Consider the following 22,464-nt stretch of genomic DNA (forward strand, 5'->3'; position numbering starts at 1 on the left):
TGCAGCCCCACCCATGGTGTGTGACACATGCAGACAGGTTAAAATCCCTTTCCAGCAGGTGTTTATGTGTATGACACACCCAGACAGGTTAAAATCCCTTTCCAGCAGGTGTTTATGTGTGTGACACACCCAGACATGTTAAAATCCCTTTCCAGCAGGTGTTTATGTGTGTGACACACCCAGACATGTTAAAATCCCTTTCCAGCAGGTGTTTATGTGTGTGACACACCCAGACAGGTTAAAATCCCTTTCCAGCAGGTGTTTATGTGTGTGACACACCCAGACAGGTTAAAATCCCTTTCCAGCAGGTGTTTATGTGTGTGACACACCCAGACAGGTTAAAATCCCTTTCCAGCAGGTGTTTATGTGTGTGACACACCCAGACAGGTTAAAATCCCTTTCCAGCAGGTGTTTATGTGTGTGTGGGGCGCTGCAGCCCCGGCCCGGCGCGTAACCCCTCTCTGTTGTCCGCAGCTCTACATCCAAACCACCACGCTCACCATCTCCATGAACCTGAGCGCGTCGGTGGCGCTGGGGATGCTCTACATGCCCAAGGTTTACATCATCATCTTCCACCCCGAGCTCAACGTGCAGAAGCGCAAGCGCAGCTTCAAGGCGGTGGTGACGGCGGCCACCATGTCCTCGCGCCTGTCGCACAAGCCCAGCGACCGGCCCAACGGCGAGGCCAAGACCGAGCTCTGCGAGAGCGTGGACCCCAGCAGTGAGTACTGGGCTGTGCTGGGCTCTGCAGCAGCCTGCCCTGCCCTGCCCTGCCCTGCCCTGCCCTGCCCTGCTTGCGCTGCTCCATCGCGGGCTCTGCAGCTCCGGTGCGCTTTTGGCATTCTCCGGGTTTGTCCCTGGTTTCCGAGCCGCGCGTTTGGCGGCGGCGCCGCGGGAAGGGTTTGGGAGCTGTGGGCGACTCGTGCTCCCCCTGCTCTCCCTCTGAGGGCGAGGGAACAGCACATCGCTGGGCACAGAACCCTGCAGCCCGGGTCCAGCTGGCCCTGGCAGGGACGGGTTCCCAGGCAAGCACCAAATTCATCAGTAACTCTGCTAAGCACAGTTTGCATCCTGCTTCCTGCAAAGTTGCTTTGCAAAAATCTCACAGCCCCTGAAGATTCCCATTTAGGGATTTTATCTGGCCTTAATGCAAATCTTGCCACCGATTTAAAAGGAAAATAGATGGCAAAGACACTTCTAGTTTCCTTAATGTGCATAGCAGAGGATAGCACAGCACGAAATTACAGACTGAGGCCATCAAATTTGATTTGCATTTGAATCTGGAAGGAGCTGAGGAAGGAGACAGCTGCACAGCCCCGCAGCACGCTGCAAAGGGCTGGGCACGTCGGCAGTTCTTGTGCAAAGGCAGCTCTGAATGTGGAGAAATGCCCTTTCCCTGCCCCTGCTCCACTGATCCCTCTGCTGCTGGAATCCCTGCCAGGTCTAGTCCTGTTAATGCTGCTGGAATTCCTGCCTCAGTGATGCTGCTGGAATTCCTGCCTCATTGATGCTGCTGGAATTCCTGCCTCAGTGCTGCTGCTGGAATTCCTGCCTCAGTGCTGCTGCTGGAATTCCTGCCTCAGTGATGCTGCTGGAATTCCTGCCTCAGTGCTGCTGCTGTAATTCCTGCCTCATTGATGCTGCTGGAATTCCTGCCTCAGTGCTGCTGCTGGAATTCCTGCCTCAGTGATGCTGCTGGAATTCCTGCCTCATTGATGCTGCTGGAATTCCTGCCTCAGTGATGCTGCTGGAATTCCTGCCTCAGTGATGCTGCTGGAATTCCTGCCTCAGTGCTGCTGCTGGAATTCCTGCCTCAGTGATGCTGCTGGAATTCCTGCCTCAGTGCTGCTGCTGGAATTCCTGCCTGGAGCAGCAGCTCTGCTGTCAGAGCAGAGTGGGAGCAGGCAGCAGATCGCTGGCACAGCACTTTTCCTCCCCCTGCTCACCCCTGCAGGATTTCTCTCTGCTGTCTGATCGTGCAGGTGTACAAAATGCATTCCAGCTGGAAAAGCTAAATTCATCCTTGGAAGCTGGGCAGGGGTCCAGAACCAAGGCCATGAAATGGTTCTCAGCGATTAAGGACTGGGTGAGGCCTCTTTCAGCTGTAGTGGACAGAGCCCTGCGTGCAGAGGAAATAAATGGAATTCCTGCCCCCACGGCTGTTACCCAGTGACACTCAGGGCCCTCTGCCAAGGCAAATTTCAGGAAGGGAAGGGAGGAAAAGAGAATTTGAAATCCAGCTGGGCCAGGGCAGGGGGCTGTGTTGCTGGTGCACTTCACTAACCACTGTTTGGATCAACTAAGCTGAAATTAGTTTCTCCCCCACAAAACCCAATATCTAAGAGTTTCTTGCCAAAACTTGACCAAAAAGAAAAGCACCCAAGCTGTGTGCTGCAATGTTCCCTGTGGGAAGCCCAGCATGGGGACATCCCACCCCAGGGTCCCCTCCTGCTCTCATTCTCCTGTTCTGCATCTTATTGCTGGGTCCAGACTTCTGAGAATATTCTCCCCTCCCACCAAAGAACACCCAGATTTTGTTTTGGGAAGGAGATATTTTTCCTCAAACAAATGCTGCTCGCCTAAGCCCCGTGTTTCTGGTTAAGCACCCCATTTTTAGCCCAGGGCTGTAGACCAGAACATGTTTTTAAGAGGCACAAGGGGCAGAGGCCCCTGGCTTGCCCAGATGTGCCACCTTTGCCTTGAGCCTCCACTGAGTGGGATTTTAAAGCTCATGAATGTGTTGGTTAGGAAATGTGCAATCTCTGAGTTTCTGGTTTATAAGCTTTTACTTCTTTTTTATAATTTGTGAAGTACATATTTTTTAAAACATTTTCATTATTGATATAGAATTCCATCTGCTCACAGTCTCAGCTGTACCAGCACTACTCGTTCATTCCCCAGGTCTGTGTGTTCATAGCAATTATTAGAAAATCAAATGAAATGAACTTCTGCTGTACTTAAAGTCTTGGGGTGCATTAGTGCCAGTGCAACTGCTACAGTCACTGTCCAGTAGCATTGATTAGGTTATTGATCAGCCCCTGGTCAGGCAGTGTCCACGAACATGGGTAGCAGTAGTTCACTGACCACCTGAACCCAGTTTCTTTTATTAAAGTTTGAATATTCTGTTGAATGAAAGTCGTTTACAGTTCCATTTTTAGGCAGAAAAAAATGAAAATTGTATTAGTGAGCTTAAAAGAAAAAGTCACAACATCCAAGCAAAATTCCTCAAACTTAATTTTCAGTGAAGTTTTGAGTATGGTGTTAATACACAAAAATGGGTTTGATGTTTTTATAGCAATTCTACTTTAAAAATACTTTATACTGTGGATAGGGAAATTTCCAGAGTTTTAGCAATCAGAAAATAGGAAATGTGAATTACGAATTGCCCTGGATGCACCAATTCTTGGGGCATTTTTAAAAAAAAAAAATCTCAAATATCTTGTCTCAAAAGAAAACCAAGGGATGTTTTTTCAGTATTTCTTTGTGAAGTTGGCTTTGCTCCTCTCAGATGGCCTCTGGCTGTGGGGCAGGGGCTGCCTGGTGCCCCCAGGCTCTGAGCAGGGGCAGGGTTTGGCTCCGGAGCTCAAGGGGGCAGGGGGATTCCTGGAGAGGATCAAAATCAGCAGTGCCCAGAGCGAGCTGAGGAGCTGGCCTGGCTCAGCCCTGGGCTCTGCAGGTACACTGGGGGTTTGCACTGTGATTTTCTGGGGCTCACGGGGCTGCTGCTCTTGCTTGCTCAGCTGCTGGGTGCTGGAGGTGCCATTTCTGCTCAAAGTGTCCCCTGAGTGTTCCCTGTGTCCCCCTGTACTCCCCTGAGCCCAGGGAGCACCAGCACGGCATCCATGTACCTCCAACCACTGGAAATCTGGGGGCTGAGCCCAGATTTGTGGCTTGTGCTGCTCACGGGCCACAGGCAAGCCACAAGCAAAATGTGGGTGGTTTTACAGAGAAACAGCCTGGAAAAAAAATCTCCAGGTTTTAGTAGATCTTTAAAAGAGCAGAGCAGCGGGGGCTGCCCCTGGATCCCTGGCAGTGCCCAAGGCCAGGCTGGACACTGGGGCTGGAGCAGCCTGGGACAGTGGGAGGTGTCCCTGCCCTGGCAGGGGTGGCTCTGGGTGGGATTTGGGGTCTCTCCCAGCCCAGAGCCCTCTGTGGCAGGGCTGAAGATGTGCATGTCAGGCTGAAGTCTGTGCACTCCTCAGTGGCTTCCCAGGAGCAGGGGATCCTCATCCTGTGGAACCACTGCACACAACTCTGGGGCACTCTGCTGGAATTTAGGCTCAGGAAAAAATGTGCCAAGCACTTGGGAGGTGGGTCTGGAGTGAGTCCCAAAGAAGGCACTGATTACCATGAGAGGAGAATCCCTGGAAATGCAGTGAGCTCATCTCCCAGGCGCCAGGGGAGCGGGGCTGGCTGTGAGAACACTGCCTTGGGATCTCTGGGGAAGCAGCAGTGACACAGGCTGAGCTCCCAGCCACACCGTGGGAGGGCTTCCAGGCTGGGTGGGATGTGTTAAGGCCAAGCCTTCCAATCTACTTAGGAAAACTCTCTTAACCGTTCCGGGTTGCCATCTGGCACGTGCCTGCCGTCGCTCGCTGCACGGCTTTCCCCGCTGGGCACGTCTGGGACCAGCAGCCCTTGGTGCGCAGCAGCTCCCGGCCCTGGCATGAGTTTGCTGTGCTCTCGTGTGCTGGAATTTCACACTTTGGGAAGGTGTTTCTGGTGGAGCCTGAGGTGGAGCAGGTGGAGTGCCCTGCTGGGCTGTCGGCTCCAGTTTCTGCTGCAGGAGCAATGTCAGACTGGGAGAGAGCCCATACCTCACTTACGGTGAGATTTACGTGTAGTTACTCCTTCCCCTTCCTGAGGACAACACTCAAATGGCTGTTGGTGATGCCAAGGAGCCTGTGAGTGACTCTGGGGCTCAGGAGGGACAGGGGCTCTGAAGCTGCAGCCGAAATATCCCAGAGCTGGTTCAGGGGAGAGGAAGGGAAGTCTGCTCAGCCAGCCCTGCTGTCCTGCGAGCAGTTGCTCCCGTGGTTGGAGGTACCTGAGCTCCCTGGCCTGGCTCCCTGGGGCTGCCAGGGCTGATTTCCTGTGCTGGTGCCTCCCAGTGCCCAGTGTGAGTGAGATGAGTGGCAGGAACCCATGGCAGGGCAGGCTGTGAGCGTTCTTGTGCCCAGACCTATCCTACATTCAATGTATTTACTTTCCCTGTAGACTCTATACCACCAGTAAGAAAGAGTGTTCAAAAGTCTGTTACTTGGTACACTCTCCCACCTACTGTATAGCTTTTGCCTGCTTTCCAAAAAGGTAAGGAAAACCGAGCTTTTATTATTTTATTCTCAAATTATGATGATGATTATGATGATTGTGACTATTTTTGTTATATGCATAATTATGTTAGAAATTTTCATTAGTGCAGATGTGTTAAAAAAAGATATCTAACTTAAAAATTGTTCACAAGCCCGTTACCAAAAGCTGCCGTGGCGGTTTGCCTGGGAAGGGGGAGACCCGGACGTGGCTGGCACCAGCTCTGAGTGGCCTCCTCCTTCCCACCACTGGAGCTGGGTCCCGATAAAGCCTTTGAGGATGGAGATATTTGTTTAAAAACGAACCGACAAATGATCAAAAGTTAATTCTGGCCCCAGATGTGACAGCTAAGGCCGTGTTTCCTGAGTCCTCCCCAGCACCTCATCGCAGGGCTGCCTGGCAGCAGAGAGCCCTAGCCCAGGTGTGATCAACCCTCCCTACTCCAAAACTGCAAATGCTCCAGGAGGCTTGGAAAGCTGCTTTTCCCCACGGCAGCCCAGTGACCACTGACTTGGTGGAAGCACGAGTGAACAATTTTTGAGGGCTGGCTTTTCCTGCGTGTTGTGGCTGCCTCGTGGTGATCTGGTGATGTGTGAGCTCCTTTGGTCTTTGTGACTGCATCAGCCAGGAATTCCTGCTTTCCTAGGGACACAGAGGAGTCAGGAAGCCTTTGATACTGGAGAGAAATGGTTGCCAACCATTAATAAGTACTTCTCACAGTTCCCTGTGTGCTCAGGGGGCTTTGCCCAGGTACAAAAGCTTGTACCTGACCTGGTTCCTGTGCTGCTGTGCACGGAGGGCTGGAAAAATCACTGTATTCAGCCTTCAGAATGTTTAGCTGGGCCCTAATAGGTGAGAACTTCTATCAGCAAAGGTTGGAATGTTACTTGAATCGAGTCTCTGAGTCACAGGAAAAGAAATTACCAATATCTCTGGCTGGTGTAAATTGCCCCAGCTCCAGCATCAATTCAGTCCTCCTGAGAGCTCAAATTGGTTTTTATTGTATTTGAATCAGGGCCATTATGCCAACTCCCAGCTCAGGCGGAGGGGATGGGAGGCTGAAGCTCTCCGTGAGCCCCGGGGTGACCCCGAGCATCCAAGGGTTGCGCTCGGGCAGGGCTGGGCTGGGGAAGTGGGACAAAGCAGCCCAGCAGGACAGGAGGCCACTCAAAGCATTACTGCAAGTGGAAGAGGAGACAGGAGAGGGCAGCTCTGTGAAGATGAAATTGCTAAAGGAAGGAGATGAGAAGGAGAGAGATGGAAGACACCTACATCTCAGGAGAAATCGTTTTTTTAAATAAAACTCTTTTTTTTTTAATGGCACAAAAAATATTTAGGAGCTCAGATTCTAATTTTTTTTCTATGTAATAATGGAAATAATCTAAGAAATTGCTGTCTGCAAAAGCACACAGATAACTCTGTCATCCAAGTCCTATAAAAAGCAACTGGCCACTCAGATTCTTTAAGCAGATTTTAAACTTTGGTCCAGAAAAGCTTTGAAAGTGCTGCATCCAGGGATGCTTTGGGCTTGTGCTGGTCCTGCCAGTGCTCCTCTGCTCCAGGTTGCTTTCCGTCTCTGCCCCAGCATTGCTGCTCCAGCTCCTGCAGCCCTCTTGCTGCTTTGAATTGTCCTCCCAGGAATACAAAGCAACAAGCAGCATGAAACAATGCAGTGTATTAAAAACAAAGCCGGGCTAGCAGGAAACATCAGCCTGGTTGTAAACTGACACTTGTTTTGCTGGTAAGGTGTTTGTGGTAGGAATGAGCAGAGCTGAGCCCTGACTGACTGTATCAATTTCTGCTTGTGATGCACAGGGAGATGGGTTTGAAAGGCTCCAGATTGTTTCCTGGGAGTGACAAATAGGGCTTCTCTGCTCTTGAGGCTGCTGCAAATACAAGGCTTGAAAAAGTCCTCGTGGTAGGTGTGATGGAAGGAATTGTCCAGCAGTGAGCAAGGCAAGGAAGCAGCTGAGGCTTCTGCAGAGCTGCAGGGTCGCAGCTGGGGCTGCAGGAGTGCCTGCAGCACCTCCTGGGCTGGGGCTGGGGCTGCCAGGGCCCCAGGAGCCGCTCCCTGCCCTGGCCTTGGCAGGGGCTGGCAGAGCCTTGGCCTCTGCATTCCCCTGGGATTCCTGTCGGGTGTCCCAGGCTGGCCTCGGGCACTGCTGGGGGCAGGGAGTGCATCCCCAGCAGGTCCTGCATGGGTGTGCAGGGCCAGGGGCTGTGCCAGGGCGTGGGGGCACTGGACAGGGGCACCAGGCAGTGCTGATTATCCCAGGGTCTGGGGGCACTGGGCATGGGCACCAGGCAGTGCTGATTATCCCAGGGTTTGGGGACACTGGACAGGGGCACCAAGCAGTGCTGATTATCCCAGGGTTTGGGGGCACTGGGCATGGGCACCAGGCAGTGCTGATTATCCCAGGGCTTGGGGGCACTGGGCATGGGCACCAGGCAGTGCTGATTATCCCAGGCTTTGGGGGCACTGGACAGGGGCACCAGGCAGTGCTGATTATCCCAGGGCTTGGGGGCACTGGGCATGGGCACCAGGCAGTGCTGATTATCCCAGGGTTTGGGGGCACTGGGCATGGGCACCAGGCAGTGCTGATTATCCCAGGATATGAGGGCACTGGACAGGGGCACCAGGCAGTGCTGATTATCCCAGGGTTTGGGGGCACTGGGCATGGGCACCAGGCAGTGCTGATTATCCCAGGGCTTGGGGGCACTGGACAGGGGCACCAGGCAGTGCTGATTATCCCAGGCTTTGGGGGCACTGGGCATGGGCACCAGGCAGTGCTGATTATCCCAGGATATGAGGGCACTGGACATGGGCACCAGGCAGTGCTGATTATCCCAGGGGTTGGGGGGCACTGGGCATGGGCACCAGGCAGTGCTGATTATCCCAGGATATGAGGGCACTGGACATGGGCACCAGGCAGTGCCGATTATCCCAGGCTTTGGGAAGGCTGGACATGGGCACCAGGCAGTGCTGATTATCCCAGGGTTTGGGGGCACTGGACAGGGGCACCAGGCAGTGCTGATTATCCCAGGATATGAGGGCACTGGACATGGGCACCAGGCAGTGCTGATTATCCCAGGGTTTGGGGGCACTGGGCATGGGCACCAGGCAGTGCTGATTATCCCAGGGGTTGGGGGGCACTGGGCATGGGCACCAGGCAGTGCTGATTATCCCAGGGCTTGGGGGCACTGGGCATGGGCACCAGGCAGTGCTGATTATCCCAGGGTTTGGGGACACTGGACAGGGGCACCAGGCAGTGCTGATTATCCCAGGCTTTGGGGGGCACTGGGCATGGGCACCAGGCAGTGCTGATTATCCCAGGGTTTGGGAAGGCTGGCTGGACACAGACACCAGGCAGCGCTGACTCCAGTGGCACTGGGAGCCTGGGCACTGCCAGGGCTGGCACAGCCTGTGCAGCACCCTGTGGAGTCCCTGCCTGCCGTGGGCACAGCTCCCCGGGAGGAGAAGTGCAGTTGCTGAGTTCCTCTGGAAGGAAGCTGTGGAGAGAGGAGTCCTGACATGGTTCAGACTGCCCCGGGGCTGCTGTTGGAAGGGGGAGATGGTTCAGGTACCCCCCAATGCTCCGTGCCCGTTCTCCTCCTGCTCACAGCCCCGGGAGCCCTGGGTGCCCCAGGCCAGGAGCAGCCCGCTGGCCCTGGGGCCAGCCAGGTGGCCCTGGGGACAATCAGCTCTTTGAAGGCTCTGGGTCCGAGCTGTGAGATGCTCTGTAGCTCATCAGCCTCCCGTGTGTGCTATGGAATAATTATTTGCTGGATTGAAGTGTCATTTTTGTTTTAAATCTGGCCAGTTTCAGCCTGAGAAAATACTCCGTGTTTAACCTCACTTGAGGGATTTTCTGTTCAATGGAGGCTGCTAAGAAATGAGAATTTGCACTCAAAATTGGTAACTGAAAGTCTTTGACAGCCCTTCACTGCATCTATTTTGATTCTGGAACGGCTGACTGGAAAGCTAAACATCACCAATTCCTTCCAATGGTGATGTGCTTATTTTAAAAGTATTGCATGGAGGTGCATCCTGGCCTTGGGCACTGCCAGGGATCCAGGGGCAGCCACAGCTGCTCTGGGCACCTGTGCCAGGGCTGCCCACCCTGCCAGGGAACAATTCCCAATTCCCAGTGTCCCATCCATCCCTGCCCTCTGGCACTGGGAGCCATTCCCTGTATCCTGTCCCTCCATCCTTTGTCCCCAGTCCCTCTCCAGCTCTCCTGGAGCCCCTTCAGGCCCTGGCAGGGCTCTGAGCTCTCCCTGGAGCTTCTCCTCTCCAGGTGAGCACCCCCAGCTCTCCCAGCCTGGCTCCAGGGGCTCCAGCCCTCTGAGAGAACATTCCCTCCTGTCTGAACATTTGGGCATCATGTTACTTTCTTTTTTTACATCTAAAAATAATTACTTTCTATGGTGCATTCATATAATTGCCAGCTCCCATATTAATTATCTGCAGACTGTCTCACACCCTTCATGACTTTACACAATACAAGATTGTAATGTGCAGGGAAGTGTCAGACTGTTTCCTTTTGTAAAAATTGAAATTCTGAGGGCACTTAAACCATCACCTTCGAGTCTGATGTGTGAATAAAAACACACTCATGGCTAGAGGTGCCTGGGATATTTAAAGCTGTGTAGTAGATGGATGTCTGTGAGCAGAAATGAGGAGTAGTTAGTGTGTAAGTATTCATCGTTGATTCCACGTTTTCTGTCTTCCTCTGTGGTCTTTTTCCCTGGGAGATCTTGGTGAGGAGTGAGCAGATACAGCTGTACCCCATGGACCACTCCCTCTCACTTTTTTGCTTAACAAACTCTCAGTAGCTCTGAGTTCTCCCTCTGACTAAGTTATCACTCCTTACATCCTCTCAGGGAGATTCTGTCAAATCTGTAAATTGCAATATCAGGGAAAAGACATGGTTTTTGGCTCTCCTGTCTCCCATCTATTTAAAATGCCTCCCTTTCTCCCAGGCAGGGCAAATGTCAGGGCTCAGCCTGTGCTGTGCTCAGCTCCCTGCAGGGCTCGCTCACATCCTGCTCCCTGCTGGGGACGTGCTTCAGGAAAGGAGCTGTAGCATCAGATCAGACCTCACATCCTCACCCCCATCCCCCTGAAGTCCCTGAAATCACTGGAATCCAGCCTCTGGGGAGCAGCTCACAGCTGCAAAGAGCTCCCAGCAGCAGCAGCAGAACCAGTGGCTGCAAGGGCCGTTTTTGTTCATAATTCTATTGAAAATTTGGCAAGTGAGTTAAAAAAGGAAATTCTAAAAATGATGGGGTAAAAAGGAGAACAAACCTCAAGCAATATTGCAGCAAAATTAATTTCTCAAATACACAAAACCAGGCAGTTTTTGGGGAGCATGATTGCAGCTATGGAGAAAACTGCTCAGGTTGTGTAAGAACAGCAAAAATCTCTGTTCCTGCCTCGCTGCGCATGCTTGGTGGAGCTGTCCAAACCCTGCTGTGTCTGTCACCTTGTGGGAAGCACAGCACAGAAAAGCCCAGCAGCTCTGGGAAGGAGGGTGCTGCTGGGCTGGGGAGGGTGGGAGCAGTCAGGGGACGGGGCTCAGCTGAGCCCCGCTGTGTCTGTGGCAGGAGCCACGCTGAGTGAGGGAGGTGTTGGTCTGTGTTGTCACAGAGGGACCTGGGCTTGTTGGGCTTTTGAGCGCCAGGAAGTGCAGCAAATCCAAGCAATGGCCCATCAGAAATTGGGGGTTCTGGGTGCTCCTCTCTCACAGACACTGCTGGCACACCCAGCACTCTGGAAAACGTCACAGGGGGTTTGTTTCTCTGTACTGGCTTCGGGGAAAGAAATGTGGCATCTCCCAGAGAGGTGTGGGACTCATTAGAGGAGAGCATCCTTCTGGCCTTGAAAAGAGGAGTTTCGACTTTGGGCTGAGACTTCTGGCTTGGGCTCTGACAGCAGGGAGCAAAGGCAGGGGTTCTTTTCCAGCCACAGAGGAAAATGAAAGAACAAGGAAGGGAGTTAGTTAAACACGTGTAAACGCCATGGAGCACACCATGGGACAGGTAAGAGGGAAGGGAGGCAGCCCAGGCCCAGGATGTGAGGCTTGGCTGAGATTCCCCTCAGTGACCCAGAGCTCTGGCTCTCAGCTGGGAGCAGTCTGGCACTGCATCCACCGAGGTGCCTGTTCTTGCTGTTCGGGGGAGAAAGAAACAGGAAAGGTAAAGTTGCCATAGTTACACCACTTGTCACGATGCCTATCATGTCCCCGGGATAAAGAACCCTGCATTAAATCTGGGCTCTTATTAATATCAGCTGTTAAACATTTCCAGGGTATTTGAAATCAAGACTTTCTGCTAAAAAATTAAATGTTGATTGCAGCAAAATTGGGCTGTTTAACAGCACAGCTCAGAGTGTAATTTTGTCAGACACTGTGTAACAGAGTTGTACACCAGGAATACATTTTCCAGTGAATTGAGTCTCTCTGCACCTCATGAACATTCTTGATTTTCCTGTTAAGATGTTTGTTACTTGCAACCCTTTGCCAAGGAGTTGGAGCAGGCCAGCTGGCAGGAAGGGAGAGGAGTTCCTGGGGGTGAGTAAGAAAATATTGCTTGTGTGATTACTGTATAACCATGGAAGGGCTGGGAGAACTGGGAGTGCTGAAGAGAGGCTTCAGGGTGACCTAATTGTGGCCTCCTGGTGCCTGAAGGGGCTGAAGAAAGGTGGAGAGAGAATATTTCCAGGGGCTGGAGGGACAGGACAGGGGGAATGGCTTCCACGGCAAGAGGGCAGGGTGAGCTGGGATACTGGGGAGGAATTGTTCCCTGGGAGGGTGATGACAACACCTCCCAGGATGGCAGGAGCAATAGAGGCTGGGGAGATGTGCTGGAACAGGTCACAGCAGTGCTGGGAGGGCAGGGCAGCCACGGAGCCCTGGTTGTGCCCAGGGGTTGGGGACAAGGCACTGGGGACATCCTGGAACCAGTTCAGCAACACAGTCAGGAGGCAGAGGTGAATTGTTTTCCAACAGCTCTGACTCCAGGCCTCCTTGGGGATGTTTTAGCCATCACTCAGGTCATAATTTTAATTATGTTTCATGCAAACTGTTTTCACACTTGGCTCTAACAGCTCTCTGCAGAGCCTGGCTTTCCAGGTAAGATAACCAAAGTGCTGTTAATGGCTTTGTTTTAAGCAGGTGAAAATAATTTGCTTCCATTTGTTATCTTTGCAGTCCACAGCATTCACACACAGCAGTAGGAGTGGAGTTGGAATTAGCAGGTTTTCTGTACCGCCAGCTCCAATTAAGGAATATGACTTGGGTTTGTTTCTTCCCTGCCATAGTCTCATAAACATTTGGAAACACGTTTCCTAAGGTCCTGTGTACCTTTCCAGCTCCAGTGATCTGGTGCAGGCGAGGCTCTGGGGATGGATTGGTGTGAGGGTTGTGCAGGGACTCCTTTGTCCCTGGTTCCATCCCCACGTCCTCCTGCACTCAGAGCAGGATTTCTGTCCCCACATCCCCCGTGAGAGCACAAACACAGCTCTGCCTGTGCCCCTCTGCAGTCCTTCATGGCTGCAGGTATTAATCAGCCTTCCTGCTGCACATCCCCTGATCCCAATGGGGCACATGCTCTCAAGCTTCACCTGACACAGAAGTTCTTATCTGCAAAGCAGACAAGGAGGAGATGGGGAGAGATGCAGCCAAACAGGAGATAGGGAGACAGCCAAAGGTGCCTGAGATGGACGTTCTTCAGCAGTGTCATACTTTGTTGATTTTAGATTTTATTTGGAAGGGTACAACTAATCCTTCTCTATCAGTTTTATTTCCTGACTCAGAATCTCAATCCCATAGTTCGGTTTCTGGCAAAACCCTGCTGATGTTTCGGGCCATGAACAGCCTGGCTCTGTATTTCTGTTGGTGGCCCAGGTGGGGAGGTTCATCTCTGGACTGATCTCCCGAGGTCCCCCCTGATAACCCCTCAAAGCCAAGGGGTGGCTGGAGGAGCTGATCCCTGAGCCCAGCCCGGGAGCTGGAGCAGGGTCTGGCACTGCAGGCAGAAATGATGTGCTGTGCTGTGTGCACAGAGCTGTGCTGGCCCTGCTGAATGATCACACGTGGCCAGTGCCACCTCTGGCCAGGGCCAAACAGGGTTAGGGCTGTCCCAGCGTGGCCCCATCGCTGCTTACAGCTCCTGGGAATTAACACAGGTACACATCTGTCCTTCGGAGGAGCAGAGCTTTGCCCTTGCACGGGCATCTCCTGCCAGAGGCCGTGGCAGTTTGGTGGCATTCCTCAGGGATGTGTTGTGCCCAGGAACGGCAGCTGCCCCCAGGTCTGAGCTTACTGCCCAGTGCTGGAAAACCACGCCAAACCCAAAGTGCTCCCTGTATCTAAGAGGGAAATTGTTACAGAGGCTTCAGAATAAGTCATTAACTTTCTGGTTTATACTTTACTGTAAATGTTCAGAGCTGGCAGTGCTGACATCCCCAGGTGCTGCTTTGCCCTTGTCTTGAGCAGGAGTTCAATGGGATTTCAGTGGGTTGCAATCCCTCTCCAGGCTGGAGGGCTGGAGTTAACTGCACTCTCCTGAAGACAGGAACTGCATGAGTTGTGCTATGCTCCATAGGATTTTTTCTTGCTTGTCTTTGTAGACAGCTGAAATTTGTTGTCCGTGGAGCAGTGTCAGGGAAGTGTAATGCTTGCCCTGTGGCATTAGGAAAAGCTTTCCAGCACAGCAGCTCTGTCTATCCCCTCTGTGCCAGAGCTCTGTGCGTGAGCCCAAGTCCATTGTTTTTCTGTACACAGAGGAAAACATGCCCAGCTCTGCAAGAGTCCATTCCTTCTTCTTGCCTCTTTGCAGAGAGGTGCCCTGTGCACAGGGGCTGTGCAGAATAACCTTTCCATCGTTCTGGGGTGATGGGGTGATGGGCATGAGGAGCTTGCCGTGCTTTCTGGGATCCCCTGAGGAAGCCTGCTTCCCTGGAATGAACAGGAATCATTCCACTGGAAACAAAGTCAGAGCTGTCTGGCTCTGTGCTGCAGTGCAGGCGTGGGTCTGATGGAACTGCTGGCCCTGTGCTGTCTGAGCTAAGGGTTCCTTCACCCTATGGACAGAGAAGTTCACCAGCAGGTTGGGCTCAGTCCAGCACATTTGCAGGACACCAAAGCAAACACTAGCTCTGTGTACTCAAACCCTCCCATGCTGTCTTAAGCTCTAAGAGGGTCAGATCATTGCTACTTTGACCTGAATTGATGCTATTATTATGCCATTATCTTATCCAAGAGCTGCTTTTATTACTCTTCCTCTCGGATGCATTCCCAGCTCCCACAGAAAGAGCATTGTAACCAAGCCTGAGGAATTAAAAACACACACCCGAGAGCTGCTGCTGCCTGAAAGCTTTCGAAGCTAAAGCAGACTTTTGAAAGAAAAGCCTTCCTCAACCCCCCTCGAGCCCTGGGGAACTGCGAGGTCGGGCTCTTCCTTTCCCTTAAATCCTTCTGGGAACTTCAAAGCACTGCTCACTAAAGGAGCCCGGGATATTGAATATCTGTAATTGTTGCTTGTCCCCACTGCTCTGTGCGGGGTTCTGGCAGTCCCCTGAGCTCAGGGCTCACTTCGAGGGTGCTGTCACTCACTGTCTGTGCTCTGCAGGCTGGGTGAGCTCAGGGGCTCTGTGACAGGCAGGGGAAATAGCCGTGGCTGAAAGGGACAATAATACGGGAGCCCTAAAGGTAAAACGCAGCCCTGGATAGAATATGAGGAATTTAGGAGTGGAATCTGTGTGAAATGAGAGGGCTCCTCGGATGGAAATACACCTGCAGCATCTGCCCAGCCCTGCTCTGAGCATGGCATTTGCATGCACGTGCATAAACATCACTATTCTAATGAGCTGAGGTAACGGTTTCATTATTAATTGCACTCTGAGCACCCCGAGGTGAGCCAGGCTCTCCAGGCTGTGTGGAGCAGGGTGCTCTGGCTGTCTGCTCCTGGAGCTCCCCTGACAGTCTCAGCCAGCTTTGGGGTTTTCCATGGTTCCTAAGGACAGTGCACCCAGTTTTCCTGCTGGAGAGCCCAAAGGGCATGGCCATCAGAAGGGGTGTAGGGATGGTCAGAGAGCCTTTGTCACATGCAAGACAAAATGGCCTCAAGCTGCACAAGGGAAGGTTTAGGTTGGGCATTGGGAAAATTTCTTCCCTGAAAGGGCTGTCCAGGCCTGGCACAGCTGCCCGGGGCAGGGGTGGAGTCCCCATCCCTGGGAGGATTTCAAAGCCCTGTGGATGTGGCACTTGGGGACGTGGGGCAGTGGTGGCCTTGGCACTGCTGGGAAGGGTTGGACTCGATGGTGTTGGAGGACTTTTCCAACAATTCAGTGACCCTCTGAAGCATTGTGACACCTGAGCCTGTCCTGTGGCTGGCACATGACCCTGTCCAGCTCATCACCAGCTGCCACCTGAGCGGTTGTGTCCCAGAAAATCTGAAATCAGGAAACAGCAGGAATGTTTTTCGCCCCCTGCCCTGCCTGCTGCTTTCTGGGATCATCTCCCACACCCATAATGCCACTGCTGTTCCTGGCTGTGCTGCTGCACCAGGAGTGGCAGGGGAGCCTCACAGCTGAAGACAGGATTTATAGGAGAAGGCTGCAAAGCAATTAAGGGAGGCTCACACTTCTCCTAATGTTATATTTGTTATTTAGTTTACTTTTATTCTATTATTCAAACAAGACATTCCATTGCTCCTGTGCATCAAAGCCACAGGGCTAGGCTGGAGGGACCCAGCATCCCAGGCAGTGAAATGGCTTGGTACAGTGCAGCCACTGAGAGACCTGATAAGGTGCCAGAACACTGTGGCAGCACAGCAAGAGAGATGTCAAAATGTGAAAGAACAATCCATTTACATTTAGATACCAAATTTAAAATTATTTTCTCCAAGCTTCATTCCATTTGTTGGGGTTTGGGCAGGCATGTAGAATCATTTAGGCCTGTTGCTTTCATCTCGCTCTCATCTAAATTCCCCAATTTAAAGGCAGCGGAGCATGGGGATAGCTCTGTCTTTCTGGCAGACATCGAGGAAAAGCCACGGAGCTCCATTTTGCTTTTAGATGGACTAGAAGTAGGATTTAATAATCAGCCTCTGCTCTGCCTGGCACAAATGATATGGGTTGCTAAGCCAGAATTAAGGAAATGAAAGAGAGGAGCTGAGAATTGTCTGCCCCAGTGACTGCAGAGGGAATCAGAGCAGGAGTTCCAGGCTTGAAGCCGTCCCCATGTCCATCCCTGCTCGGAGCTGGGAATACTGAGATGATGTTTCATGTGTTTGATAGCTTGAGATGCCTGGGGGCTGCAATAAAATTCATTTCTTGCACTGTAAATCTTTGCTCTTTAAGCATGGAAGAGGTTACAAATGCGCATAAAATTGAAGTGCAAGTGATTACATCTCGCCCTGAGTCAGTATTGACAGCTCTGCCTTGCTCTGGGGTGCTGTGGGAGCTCCTTTCTTTGTGACCTGTGCCCGAGATAATGAAAACCAGTCAAGTGATGAAACTCATAAGTCCAAAGAGGATTTTTGCTTCTGTGTATTTGTTTTTGATGCGTTACTGGCGCAGAGATGCAGCTGTTCCCCCTCCTGTTCCCCACTTCTGGAAGGGGGTGGGTGCAGGCTCTCCGTGCCCCCAGTGCTGGAAAGGGATGAATTCTTGTGCTCTGAGGAGCATTGTTTGGTCTCACGTGCAGCTGCAGGGGTTGTCCCGGTTGGGGTGGTGCTGCTGCAGGCTGTGGGTGCCTTGACGGGGGTGATTGCAAGGGCTCTTCTGCCAGGCAGCCGCGATACGGCAAGGGCACCTGCCTCGGGCTGCGCCGGGGGGATTCAGCTCGGGAATCGGGAAACATCTCTTCCCTGGAAGAGGTCAGGCTCCCAGGGAGGCCGTGGAGGGCCCGTCCCTGGGGGTGTTCCAAAAACCAGCCGAGGTGGCCTCAGTGCCAGGAGTGGCGGCTCTGGCGGTGTCGGCTGAAGGCTGGACTCGCTGACCTCGGAGCCTTTTCCAGCGCCGGTGGTTCTGTGCCTCTGTGGGGTTACCTGTGCCTGGGCTGCAGCCTGTGCACAGGTCCTGGCCGTGTCCCGCAGCTGCCCCTCCTCCTCCTCCTTCCTTCTTTTGCCATTGTCACTCTTCGCCACTAATTAGCGGAAAATTAGCAGAAAAGGGCGCTCGTCTCTAACCGTGACAGGAAACCTCTTTGGAGGCGCTTAAGGCTCTTTTGAAAGGTCTCCTTTTTTTCCCAAGGTGCAAATGCCTCCGGAGCAGCTTTATTTGCAAACAGGCAGGGATATTTCCTTCCCACACCGCATTTGGGACCTAAAACCAAGGGCGAGCCCCGCTGGTGCCGCGGGTGCGCGATTCCCGGGGAATTCCCAGGGGATGTCCCAGCCCCGCGGATGCTGCTCCTCGCTCGCTGCCAGCACAGCTAAACCAGTGGCCAGCCGAGGCTGACACAATTACGCGTGTGTTAATTAAGGTGTATATGTTTGCAAGAGGCCGATCTGTGCTCGCTGTCGGGAGCCGTCACCCTTCAGCGGCGGTGAGATCTGTATCTGCGCGCCGTGTGAGGAGCGGGGAGTGCTGTGTCTGCTGGATTAAAGCATGGCAACGCTGATGTTTCATTAGCGTCCCCCATTTTCATGTAAATTAATTTCTTTGAGGAAAATCAAATCCATACCTGGTGCTAATTGCCGATGATAATGATGAGCTGTGACTCAGGAGAGATTCATTATCGAGGCAGACTGTCTCTCTCCTGAACTGTCCAAGCCTGGAATGTGTCTGGAAGTTGCACAGAGCTGCAGATTGCTGATTAGTGCAGGAGCAGAGTGGGGAAATGCAGCAGAGCCATCAGGGACATGATCCCCACTGGCCTAACAGCCTTTAAACAAGGAAGATTGTCTTTCCTCTCTGAAAATAACCCCACATCTTTTATTGATCCTTTTATCTGAATTATGGATGATGCTTTTGTCAAGTCCATTATCCTGGTGAGGCAGGGCCGTGCCAAGGACAGTGTTGCTGTCTCAGAGCCCATCCAGGTATCCACAGCATTCCTTGGCTCCATGCCTTTGGCACCAGTGGCTCCTTGTTGTGTTGGAAGTGAGAAAGGAGTACTGGGGCGGAACTGGTGAGAAAACTCGTCAGCGGAATGACTGGTTTTGCTGGGAGCCCCAGTAATACCCGGGGGGCACTGGAGGGGGTGGCATGACCTGAACTCACAGTGGGAGCATCTAAATCTGTCATAGAAACGCTGCTGCTCCTTGAAATTGGAGCATGTAATGGGTAAAGCTGAAGTACATCACAAAATAATACATGGAATTACTGTGCAACCTGTTCCGTGATGACATTTTTTTCTCAGGCTCATTTTACCCTTCTTCGGCATTTAACAGCGTTCCCCAGTTTATTGGATATTTGTAGTGTAGCCTTGAAGGATAATGAGTTTTATCCTGGCAGATGCTGGACACCTTCGTGTGCAAGAGAAGTTAATGGGAGCTGAAGATGATCAGCCCTTTGTGGGATCAGTCCTTGATTGAACAGACAGCACTGACTCCTGTCTGGGGCACGAGGAAAGAGCTGAATGAGGCTTTCAGGATAATATTGCAAAGGGCTGCAGCTACACGTGAGGTTCCTGCATGTCCATCTTGCAAATAGCAGGGACTAAAATCCTTTCTTTATCTTTGTCAGTGAGCCAGTGAACACCACGGGAAATACTGATACTGGGCTGCACTGTACTCAGAACAGTCTGAATTGCTGGGGCACGGCAGAGCCAGTGTTTCTGAAAAGCCAGTCCTGGTGTCTGTGGTGACACTGCTGCCTGGGTGACACCCCAGGGGGACACCGCAGCCTGGGTGGGGAGCAGAGGGAACTGTGTCTGGTCTCTGAGGGCTCGGGGGTGCTTGGGGGGCTGGCAGAGATGCAGAGGATGTTCAGGGGCTGGCGGGGATGCAGGGGAGACACACAGAGCCCTGTGGAATCCATGTCCTGTTTGGATCTGGTTTTGCAGAGGGGCTGAGAGGAGCCCCAGGAGGCCCAAACCCAATGAAGTTTGAAAAGCACATTTGCAGAACAAATCCAATTGTTGTTCTCACCTCTCCTTCCACAGCATCTCTTAAATCTTCCTGAGAAGGTTTTAAAATGAAACACACTACATTAAAACATCATCCAAAGTGTGAGTGGAGTCTGCCCCAGCTGAGCAGGCTGGAAATACTCAGCAAACTGCTTAAGTTATGCCAAATTCTCCCAAAGACTGTGGGATTTAGACTTCAGTGGTTTAGCAAACTGGGATAACTGGAAATCCAGGCTCTTCTTTTGGTCTCTGTGGAGTTTAGGTTGGGTATCACAGAAAGGTCCTTCCCACAGAGGGTGCTGGGCACTGCCCAGGCTCCCCAGGAATGGGCACAGCCCCAGAGCTCCAGGAGCCTTTGGACAGCGCTCCAGGGATGGCCCGGGTGGGATTTGGGGTGTCTGGGCAGGAACAGGGGCTGGGCTGGGGGATCCTGGTGGGTCCCTTCCAGCTCAGGGTGTTCCACAATTCTGTGTCCTGGATCTGTCAATGTTGCCAGAGTACTGCAGAACATTTTGCTTTGTGTTCAGCTGCAAATATTTGCAGTTTTTCCTGACAGGACTGTGTAGCAGTGCTCATAAAGTTCTGACTGGTTTGATTTCCTTCTGTTTGCAAACAGATTGGATTTGAAGGTCATAATTAGGAAAGCTGGCACCTTCATCCCCATATTGAAAAATTCTCAGAAGTCATAAAACTTGAATAAGAATCACTTTATCCATGAGAAAAGTCAAGTTTAGCCCAGGAGATTTAAGCAGTTGGAGGAAATGTCACTGTTTTTGTAAAAAAGAAATCTTAATAGGATCTGGTTGTGGTGCCTCAGCAGCGCAGTCACCCAGACTGCAAGAGCCTGACAAAATCAATCCGTGCTAATTCTGTTTATAGCCAGAGCTGGAGCTGGAGCTGGATCTCGGGCTGGCCTGGGAGCCACCTGCCCGGAGTTCTGCGGGTTGGAGCGGGGGGTTAGGAGCCACCAGCATGTCCCCATTCTGGGCACGTCTCCATTCCCAGCACGTCCCCATTCCCAGCATGTCCCCATTCCTGGTGTGTTCCCATTCCTGGTGTGTCCCCATTCCTGGTGTGTCCCCATTCTAGGCACGTCCCCATTCCCAGCACATCCCTATTCCCAGCACGTCCCCATTCCTGGTGTGTCCCCGTTCCTGGTGTGTCCCTGTTCCTGGTGTGTCCCTATTCCCAGTACATCCCCGTTCCTGGTGTGTCCCCATTCCTGGTGCCCCCGGGGCAGTCCCAGCCCCACCAAGCGCTCAGCCGCGGGCTCTGACCCCTGTCTGCTTCTCTTGCAGGCCCTGCTGCAAAAAAGAAGTACGTGAGCTACAACAACCTGGTGATCTAGGCCCAGCTGCCGTGGGGCGCGGGGCACGAGCCCACCCGCCTCGCTGAGCTCCCCGCACGGGGCCCCGGGGACCGGGCACGGGGGAGGCGAGAGGAGCCCGGCTCCAGGCCGCTCCTGGGATCTCCTCCATCGCTGCTGGCTCCGCACGGCGCTGGCCTGGCCGTGGCCTCAGGGCCGCCATGGCCTTGGAGCCACCGTGGCCTCGGGGCCTCTCCAGCCTTGGGACCACCATGGCCTTGGGGCTGCTCCGGCCTTGGGACTGCCGTGGCTTCAGGGCCGCCATGGCCTTGGAGCCTCTCCAGCCTTGGGGCCTCTCCAGCTTTGGGACCACCGTGGCCTTGGGGTTGCCATGGCCTTGGGGCTGCCATGGCCTTGGGGCCTCTCCGGCCTTGGGACCGCCGTGTCCTTGGGGCCTCTCCAGCCTTGGGACCGCCGTGTCCTTGGGGCCGCCGTGTCCTTGGGACCTCTCCAGCCTTGGGACCGCCGTGTCCTTGGGGCCGCCGTGTCCTTGGGGCTGCTCCAGCCTTGGGGCCGCCATGGCCGCGCCTCAGGAGCGGCTCCCTGGGCCGGCTGCGCTCGGCTGCTCTGGACTCTAAGGGGCTAATTCTGTCTTTCTATGTACTTCCAGACTGCAAGTTTTTGAACTCTCTGTACAGTTTGTGAGGATTTTTGCATATTGCCATCCATGTTGTTCTGAGGTCACTGTTTGTTTTTTGGATGCACAGTTTCATTGAGGCCCTGTGCTCTTGGCACCTCTCAAACCAACCGACAACCGAGGATCTGAGACCTGTGTACATGACTTGTATTATTATTCTTGTATCACTGCAATCCATATACCTTATTTTTTTTAACTAAACAAACATACAAAAAAAGAATTTAAAGACCAAAAACTGTGCTGGCGAAGTTTGTCCCCCCCTTCACACCTCCAGTGGGCTGCAGAGGAAGCAGGAAAGATTTTTGCTGAGTTTTAGTCGAGGTCTTGATCTTTGGAATGCATGCCAGTAATGTATTTTATGGTACATGTTAATAATTTATGTTTGATATTTGTATTTGTGTTCTATTTTTTTCTTTTCTTTAAGGTATATGACTATTTTGCAATAATTTCAATGATTCTTAGGATATTTGGAGGAAAGAATATGGCTTTTACATGTCTTGAGGTTTTTCTTTGTTGATGCCCCACCATGATTGACCAGTGTGATAAGGACTTACAGAAGCATGTATGTTTTCTACTGTTTGTAATAAGTAATTTCGTTAATCTTGCTGCTTATGTGCCAATTTAGTGAAACCAATCTTTGCCGCAACCTCCTCCCTCCCTTTCCATTCTCTCGATCCTGTGATATTATCCAAGAATGTATCAATAAAGGATTTTGGTTAACTTTTTTTTATTTACTCCAATAAATATATTTTTTTAGTTGTTCCCTCCCCCTTCCCCCTTGTGACTTAACATTTATTTCATGACATTGTCAGACATCCAAAAACCCAGCACTGAGGGGCTTGTGCACAAGGAGCAGGACTGGAGAAAGTCCTGGGGGAGCTGGCAGCTGATTGCAGGGGGAGAAGTGCTTGGAAGGGACTTCCAGAGGTCTGTGACAACCCCAAAAGCCAAGCTGGAGTCCCACAGTGCCAAGCTCCTGTCAGTGCCTGATGCCTCCAAAGCTGCTGTCAGCTGCTGAGGCTCCCCATGCCTTTGAAGGACACTACGTTCAACAGCACACCAGAAGGTAATTA

The 22,464-nt window shown here is 52.4% G+C and overlaps 1 protein-coding gene across 3 annotated transcripts in view; it reads left to right on the forward strand.

Annotated features, from left to right (window-relative positions):
• The window catches only part of GRM7 (glutamate metabotropic receptor 7), a 217,072-nt gene extending 194,956 nt beyond the window's left edge, over nt 1-22,116 (forward strand). For 2 of the 3 annotated variants that reach the window (XM_068202387.1, XM_068202385.1), the window contains 3 exons: nt 475-721; nt 5,218-5,310; nt 20,687-22,116. In XM_068202387.1, coding sequence (XP_068058488.1) covers nt 475-721; nt 5,218-5,288 — 318 coding nt within the window. In that variant the 3' untranslated portion in view covers nt 5,289-5,310; nt 20,687-22,116. The remainder of the gene's footprint in view (nt 1-474; nt 722-5,217; nt 5,311-20,686) is intronic. The other variant, XM_068202386.1, reaches the window with a different exon arrangement.
• Nucleotides 22,117-22,464: the final 348 nt, after the last annotated feature.

Source organism: Anomalospiza imberbis, chromosome 11 (genome assembly GCF_031753505.1).
Source record: "Anomalospiza imberbis isolate Cuckoo-Finch-1a 21T00152 chromosome 11, ASM3175350v1, whole genome shotgun sequence".
Classification (NCBI taxonomy): domain Eukaryota; kingdom Metazoa; phylum Chordata; class Aves; order Passeriformes; family Viduidae; genus Anomalospiza; species Anomalospiza imberbis.